The following is an 8,840-nucleotide window of genomic DNA, read 5'->3' as shown; positions in this document are numbered from 1 at the left end:
GTAAGGAGTTCAGATTTAATTCTGCTATAACTGCAAGAGTGTCAGCGTACGCGACCAAGCTGTTTCAGGAAACCGATCTGCTGATTCCAGCGATAAGCGACAGCGGTGAGACGAGCTGTGGGGGGGGAAGACACCTGCATGGAGGCGAAGACGCGATGTTCTTTTAAACTGTGTCAAAAGTCAACTGAATGTTTGTGGTTTTGGGTTGACGTACGCTGTATTGTGTCTGCTTAATGCATGAAGGGGGGGGGCTGTATTACCCCAACCCTATAAAACCTTTGTTTGAGTATTGGTAGACAGAGATCTGATGCTGTCTGCGAACAGGGTTAGATCTCTCCGCACGTGTGTCATTAAATCTTCGTCTAACTTCACCCGGCCGGATCAGTGGTCATTATTTTGTATTCCTCCTTCAATTTCTGAACCCTAACAGTTGTTAAGCTTAACATGGGAATGCTTTACAAACATTCAGAGAGGAACTTACACATTTGCTTTACTTCTCTCTGGGATAACTTCTTCTGAGATGAAACGCTGGTTTGGTAGCGAGGCTACAAATACACACAGCCGCTCTATCACGTGATGCATACTGCTCCGACATGCTACGGTTATGAGCCGAGTTACGCCGTGTCGCAAGTTTTGTGAGGTGGGTTTTTTTTATATTTAATGGATCGGATTACATTTTTAATTTCTCACCGATATCCGATCCAGTAATTTAGGTCAGTATCGGACCGATACCGATACGTAATATCGGATCGGTCCATCTCTAGACAAGAGGAGAAAAAGCTGAACTGGCTGCTGAAGACAGCTGACGAAGCTGAAGTCCATATTAGAAAAGTTGCTAAAATCATCAAACTTTCCACAATTATAATAAATTCACAAAAATATTGACCAAAAAAAACAGCTGAAAAAAGCTGAACAAGCTGAAGTTCTGTCAAAAGTTCTAATTATTTAATGCTGCGCAATTGGCTGCTGTCGGCTGAAAAGAGGTGAAGAAGCTGTAATGTCTACTGAAAAGTGGTAAAGATGCTGAACAGTCTGCTGAAAAAAGGAAAGAAGCTATACTGACTGGGATCACTGATCATTTGTGTTAGACCAAAATTATCGCTAATGTCTTTTAGTTTCTTTCTGTCACTTTCGTTATCCCAATTTACATTTAAGTCTCCCATTAGGATAAATTCATTGTTGAAGTCGCAACAATTCAGAAGTGCCTTGAATTGGTCATAAAAATCTACTTTTGCCAAAGGCTGGCGATAAAGACATAAAAAAGTAAATGATTTTTCTGCTGAGAGTGACAGTTTAACTCCAACACATTCAATAGAGATTTCATTTGGCCAGATTATTTGTTCACATTTTAGAGAGTCCTTCATGTACAATAACACCCCATGCCCCTTTCCTTGATGCGTATCTTTTCTGAAGACATTGTACCCTTGAAGAGTTTCCAGTGTTTGTGGAGAAGAGGGTTTGAGCCAAGTTTCCAAAAGTCCCATGAAATCAACATTTGAATTAATGAGATGTTCCATTTGTTCTCTGTGAGGGGCCATGCTGCGTATTTTCAGATGGCCACCTAGGAGCCCTTTGTTTTTACACTGTAGATCCCATATAGTCCTGGCTTAATTAAGAGTCCGAAATAACTTACACGATCCACGCTTTTTGAACACAGGTTTCCTCTGTATACACATGGCTATGATAGGTTGTGTTGTGTTTATATTGTTCAACTCTAATTAAATCTCTTACCATACCCCTCCGCTGTGTTACTTCCTTTCTTAATAAATGAGGCTCTGAATTTTCTGGAACAATTAAGGAACCCTTTCATGGTTTCTTCGGGGGCTTGTCAAGAGCTTTGGTTTTGTAGTCTTGTAGATACTCTGGGGGTATCCTGTCTTGTTGGGGTCTCCTTCCTTTCCTTCTCCTCATCATGATCTGATGGTGGTGCGTCTAAATCCATTTTCCAGCATCCACCATCTTAGCATATCCATTTCCCTAAGTTTAATACAGAGCTCTCGTGTAACTGGTGTTATGTAGACTCCTGGGTATTTCCGACAAATTGACAGGATATAATATGTGTGCTGTAGGGAAGTTGGGAAAGTATTTAGGACTTGTGATTTTAACATACACTGACTGGTTAAATTGGCAGCTTTGCTTTTACGCTCAGCTCTCTCTTCACCACAACATACTAGGACAGCTTCCGCATCAATGCAGATGCTGCACTAATCTGTCTGTTAATCTCTCCCCTTATGAATAACACCTAGAGATACTTAAACTCCTCCACTTGGGACACTAACTCTTCCCTGACCTGAAGCATTCACCCAAACCAAGGCCTCAGACTTGGAGGTGTTGATTCTCATTCCTGCCTATTCACACTCAGCAGTAAATCACTCCACTGAGAGGTGGAGGCCACTACCTTATACAGCCTACAGAACCACATAGTCTGCAACCAACAGAGAAGAGATCCTGAGGCCACCAAGGTGAAAACCTTACACCACTTGGCTCCACCTGGAAATTCTGTCCATAAAAACAGTGAACAGAATCGGTGACAAACAGCAGGCAGTTTTGTAAAGAAGCTGGTGTCATTCAAAGCTTCTCACATCTAGACACAAGATGTAACAGATCTAACAGAGCACGCAGCACAACTCAATAACACAGCTGAACGCATGTCATTGTTCCACCTACAGGGTTACTGTTGTAAACACTTGTATTTAAACTCCCACTGCAAACTGGAACAAGCACTGTTGGTGCCTGAAAGTAAACAGGAAGTAAAACTGAAAGTAAAGATCAAAACACAAAAGTCTACAAACAGGACACAAACTGCAGTGTACTGTTTGAACTTAGCATCAGTGCTTCAGCATTAGAGCATCAACACACTGATGCTCATACACACTGTATTGTTTACATTTTCACTTAGTGTGTCTGTTATTGTGTCCATGTGTTCTGTGATATTCAGTTGGTCACACCAACAGGGTTTCAAAGTGGTTGCGTCACACAGAGAGCATTAAAGTGCTGAGTCAGCTCAGCAGGGACAGGTGGATGGAGGAATGGATGGAGGTGGATCTGGGTTTGACACCATCAGCCTGCAATCAAGACACAGTCAGAAAGTAAAACCTGCTCATGTATTTCCATTCAGGGACAATTAGGTAACCTCTGACTCTTTATAAATAATGTTTCAGAAAGATCTTCATTCTTCTTTATATGCAGCAGAGAGTTCCCGTACTCTAATATTTCTACTGACTGTCCTCTCTAGAAAACTAAACCACTGAACCTGACTGAGGAACCGGCTGGTTTTTCACTGAACCCTGTGATTGATCTACGTGTGCTTTCAGTGTCGTCTTCAATGTGAACCCTGAGAACTCTGAGAGGACAGATGAGCTGCCTCGGCTTTGAGTGAGGTTTGTTTGCTGTGATCATTTGTGCTGCTCGTGTGTTTTTCACTAACAGGTGATGGTGAGCCGGTTCAAACTTTCCATGCAGTGGAAAGCACACCGTCTGGGTCTCCTGTTTATCAGATATTTGGCGCTTCCTAACTGTTGTTATTTGAATATTAAACATACTAAAGTTGACCTTTGAGTCAAAGGCGAGGTTGAAAAAGACCTACAAGAATGGTGAGAAGTGAAGAGGGGAGGGAGGGCTCCACTGACATGAAATAGCTGAGAGTCTGAACCGCAAGTAGAATTATAATGTGAAAAACACTGACTACAGAGTAAGGAAAGAGTGAGGTGGAAATCGTACAGCTGTGTAATGAAGCTTTTTCCTGCTTGATTTCATAAATCCTTTAACATCTGTAGGTTCAGCTTCCAATATTTATCTCATGGATAAAGTTTATGTACATAATTGTGAATAAGAAAATAGTCCATGTGAAAATGGTGAAGGAGCTACTTGATTCAAGAAGTATCTGACACACAGAAACAGCTTTAACTTTTGTTCATTGTAGATGGTCCTTGAGCCACATTCATGGATTTGAGAATTCTGTGGACGGTTTGACAAATATCAGTGGACACACACATAAAACATGGCACACCCTCTCTGTTTAGAAGATATCAATGTGTGTAAAGATGACTGTTGTATGTATCACACTTTCATGCAAGAGGCCTAAACTAGTCTCAATAACCATTCTCCTTTTGAACTGAAACCTGAACTTTTTCTGAATACAGAAAGCTGATGTAGCTGTTGTCTACCTGTGTTTACCTCTTTATCATCATTTCTGTCCTTTAACCACAGGCTGTGTTTTAACTCACTGTGGTCACAATGCAAGGATATAGAAAGCTTTAAACCTGTCAGTAGTCAAACAAATGCTGTGAACACAGGCTTCAGTCATTTTACAAGTTTACAGGCTGTCACACTGAAGCTGCTGCTGTTATATGCATGTGTTGCACACTGCACTTGCTAATATTAAAAAGATCAGTCGTGGTCAGAAGTTTCCATTTACTCCTAATGACAGGCTAATTTTGGCTTTTAATGATTTCTTTAATCTGTGTTCTTTTTCCACAGTGGAAGGATTGTGCAGCATACATCTTTAGTGACTTTGATAAACAAGAATTGAGTGCAAATTTCATTTTGTTTGACAGAGTTAAAAAAACAAATTGTTAAGGTGTGTTTGGAATCATTGTCCTGGTGGTTCTGTTAGCCAAACCCAGAAGGTTGCAGTGTCAACGGAACACAGACTCTGTGTCTGTGGCTCCAGCTGTCTTTACTGCAGGACCGGATGCGTTGTCTACACCGGCTCTCTCTTACCCTTACCCGCCCCTGTTGCCTGTCTTGTGTTTCTATGGTGTATTGACAGTCATGTGCTTTTTGTGCCGGGGTGTTTTTTCTGTTCTCAAACTGTTCTCCCATTAGGAGCTCAGTCTGTGTGGAGTTTTTTTCTCCTCCTCTCACCTCATGTTATGTATTTTCATAGTTTTTTCCTATCAGCCTACCTCTCTGACATGTCTTGCCAATGTGATGTTTGTGTAAAGTTTGGTCAGAAGGTTCCTGTGTAACTGCGCATGCGCCATTAGCGTGCTGCCTGCTGTAACCTATCATTTCCTTCAGGATTAATAAAGTGTTCTGATTCTGATGATTCTGATCAATTCTTTCAATTTGTATTAAAACATTGTGAATTATTCCGATTTTCTGTCTCATTTCAGCCTGATCCAGCTAAAAACAAAGAGGGTTTAGGAGGCGATACAGATGGAGCCAGTGACTGAGAACATCTCCTCACACAAATATTTCTTCCTGGTTGGCTTTAGTGAACTCGGAGAGCTGAGGCCGTTCCTCTTCATCCCGTTCTCCTTAATGTTTGTTGTGTCACTGTTTGCTAACTCCCTGCTGGTGTACGTGATCGTTTCACAGAGAAGCCTCCACTCGCCGATGTACATCCTGATTGCCAGCATGTCGTGCATTGACCTCATTCTTCCTGTATTCTTTGTTCCCCACATGCTGCTGAGCTTCCTGTTTGACTGGAGGGGGATCTCTCTCATTGGCTGCCTTGTTCAGATGTATTTCATTCACTTTTTTGGAACTTTTCAGTCCACTTTGCTGGTATGGATGGCTCTGGATCGTTACTTTGCCATCTGCACACCACTCTACTATCAAGAACAAATGACTTTGGCAAAATTTCTTAAATTTGTGATCCCACTTTTCATCAGAAATATGTTTGTTGTCTTGGTGGTGGTCAGTCTGGCTGGAAAATTGCCATTCTGTCTGAGAAATGTGATAAACCACTGCTTCTGTGAGCACATGGCCTTGGTGGAGTTGGCCTGTGGAAGCACCATCATTAACAGCCTGGTGGGGTTGATTTCAGTCTTCTTAGTCCCAGTGACTGACTTCTTCCTCGTCACTGCCTCTTACATAATCGTATTCAACTCTGTGTTGAGGTTAAAAAAATCAAGTGCCAAAGCTCTTCACACCTGTGTTACACACATTGTGGTCATAACTGTTAATCTGTCCATCGTACTCATAGCTTTATTGTCATATCGAATAAGAAACGGTCTCCCTTCAGCCATTAGGATTTTCTTCAGCATAATGTACCTGTTGTTTCCAACCTGTTTCAACCCGATCATCTACGGCATCAGAACTACCGAGATCCGACAGCACATCCTGAAAACACTGAAAATCTGAACTTTTGGTCAGCTGGTCAGTTTAACCTGGATGTGTTTCAGAGCGATTGGTATGAGCTTTAAAGTTAATCAAACAACTCGATTTTGCAATATGTGCATTTACATAGATGTTAAAGGATGAAAAACTGGAACTCCTAAACATTTTTTAAACATTTTCAAATGTATGTTTAAAATTACATTTCTTCAACTAAAAGATTGTGGCATCAACATATGAACCCATATTCGTAATTATTAATAGTAGCAAAAACCCAGACTTTAGGTGTTTACAGATATTCATTATTTACAGATATGCATAGTAACACATTCCATTTACCCCAAAGTGCCACTGCACCAAAAATTGTTCAGCAAAATGTACTTTCAATCAATATTATATACATACACAATGTCAACAATGTACATGTAATGTAGACGTAATAACGCTGTTTATTTTGGGATCAGCTACTACACAAATACACAAACACACACACACACACACACATGTAGACACATACATTTGTAAAAATTGTAAGAATAAATATTCTTTTAGACCGTTATGTAAAATGTTGATTTATAATTTATATGAGTATGCTTTCATATTTTGTAATAAAATATAACGTGCTACATATTTGTGTTTGATTTTACAAAAAATATATTTCCAAGGCTGATGCTGACAAAAAATGCCATATGGAAATTTACAATCAACATAAGACAACAGATGAATAAATAAGAAATAACTGTGAACTTTAAAAAAAAATGGACATGAATGTTCTTAGTAAATGCTCCTACTGTTCTGTACTGCATGACTCATTTTAGAGATACTGGCACACAGAATTATTTAGTACAGTTAAATAGTACACTGGTATTAAGTTTAGGATAACACCATCTATCCACAACGTTCATACACCTTTTTCAGGGTCAAATTCAAGCACTTTTTAAGCACTTTCAAGGTCCCTTTTCAAGCTTTCAGAGCACATTGCCAAAACAAGAATGTATGTTTCACTTCACATCACCTCAGTAAGACCATGTGAAAATTAAAACAAATCATCCTAGGCTGACTTAAACACCTTCGTTCCCCTTTTGATAAAACAGAAAAATGCACCACACAAAAATACTGCAAAGGAAAAGGTTGCCTTATATGCATGCCCACTTTAAAATTAAGATGTGCAAATGTGAACAAATCAACTTGTTAGAGATTTTCAATCTCCTGTTGAAAAAAAAACAACCCCACAAAATGAAATAAACTGCACCACATACCACAACCTAATACACAGGATTAGGATTCAACTTCATGTATGAATACAGGGTAACAGAATACAGTTTGCATCTAATATATACAGATGTGCTAATTAATTCAATTCAATTTAATTCAATTCAATTTTATTTATATAGTGCTAAATCACATCAACTGTCGCCTCAAGGAACTTTATATTGTAAGGTAGCCAGCTGTGGCACGCATGCCCAGGGTTGCCGAAGGGTTAACTGATGGCACGACCATAGCTGGATGGTGATTTTTCGTTTTTCTAGGCCAATGTTTTTTCTTTCTTTCTTTTTTCTTCTTGTTTTTGCATCGGTATAAACAGTGAAAGGTGGTGGATTCGCCAGATGATGGCTGATGTGTAAAAATAACTCAGTTGTTTGGTGGTGGCTATGGTGATGTTCTGGGAATCCATCCTACCTGGCAAACCATCCTACCCGTTGTTTCTGCGCATGCGCACAACACAAAATTCAGTGGCAAACCGTCCTACCTTTGTGAATATTCGCTAGAAAAATACTCTGACCGGTAAAATTCACTGCCAAACCGTCCTACCTTTGTGAATGTCACCTACAAGCATACTTAAACAGCTAAAATTTAGTGGCAAATCGTCCTACTTCTGTTCATCTGAGCTAGAAGCATGCTTTCATAGCTACATTTAAGTGGCAAATCATCCTACCTTTGTGAATAACAGCTAGACACATACTCTGACGGGTAAAATTAACTGCCTAACCATGCTACCTTTGTGAATGTTACCTACAAGCATACTTTAACGGATAAAATGAAGTGGCAAACCATCCTGCCTGTATGAATATGAGCTACAAACATACTCTGATGGGCAAAGTTAAGTGGCAAACCGTCATACCTACTTAAATTGGTGCTGGAATTACTCTGTGACAGCAGAAATGTGCATAAACTACTTACGGTAGGACGTTTTGCCAAAGTAGGATGCTTTGTCAGAACACCGGACTTCAGCTAGAATGAAAGAAAGACACAAAGCTGGAGTTATTCTTTACGCTGCACAGCTGCCTCTTCTTCTCTCATTCTCCCCCCTCCCTCTCCCGTTTCTACTTCAATCATAAAACTGATCAATGATCAGCTGATCGGCTTTTCTCTCTTGTTTGTTTGCAAAGTCGCCCACTTTGCGCCAGAAAGAGGAAACCAGCGGATGTCGCGCTAAACAACAGCAGCACGTTGAAGCTTGATCAGCTGTTGTTAGAATTTATTTAATATTAATTTCTAGTATCAGCTGATATTTGCTGGAGCCACAGCTGTAAAGCTGCTGGTCATGATATCGGTTTGGTTATCTGGTGAGAGGGAAACATGCAGATGAAACCAGGAGATGTCCTTACTGAATCATCAGAGCTGAACAGGTGATGGAGAAACAGGTTTACCTTTTAGGTGACATGAATGAGTTGAAGGGAAGTTATGAACTGTTTCTGAGAGACAAATAACACCAGGATCCTTTTCTGTGTAGCTGACAGCTGGTAACTGTGCAGGGGCGGGTCTAGCAAAGTGTT

The 8,840-nt window shown here is 40.2% G+C and overlaps 1 protein-coding gene across 1 annotated transcript; it reads left to right on the top strand.

The window, feature by feature from the left end:
• The first annotated feature begins 2,782 nt into the window (after window positions 1-2,782).
• Window positions 2,783-6,090, top strand: LOC100704044 (olfactory receptor 52K1-like). Its single transcript, XM_019367198.2, has 3 exons — window positions 2,783-3,128; window positions 3,236-3,380; window positions 5,118-6,090. The coding sequence occupies exon 3, from the start codon at window positions 5,161-5,163 to the stop codon at window positions 6,088-6,090; it is 930 nt and encodes a 309-aa protein (XP_019222743.1). The 5' UTR covers window positions 2,783-3,128; window positions 3,236-3,380; window positions 5,118-5,160.
• Window positions 6,091-8,840: the final 2,750 nt, after the last annotated feature.

Source organism: Oreochromis niloticus, linkage group LG14 (genome assembly GCF_001858045.2).
Source record: "Oreochromis niloticus isolate F11D_XX linkage group LG14, O_niloticus_UMD_NMBU, whole genome shotgun sequence".
Classification (NCBI taxonomy): Eukaryota; Metazoa; Chordata; class Actinopteri; order Cichliformes; family Cichlidae; genus Oreochromis; species Oreochromis niloticus.
This window is presented reverse-complemented; position numbering and strand designations above follow the sequence as displayed.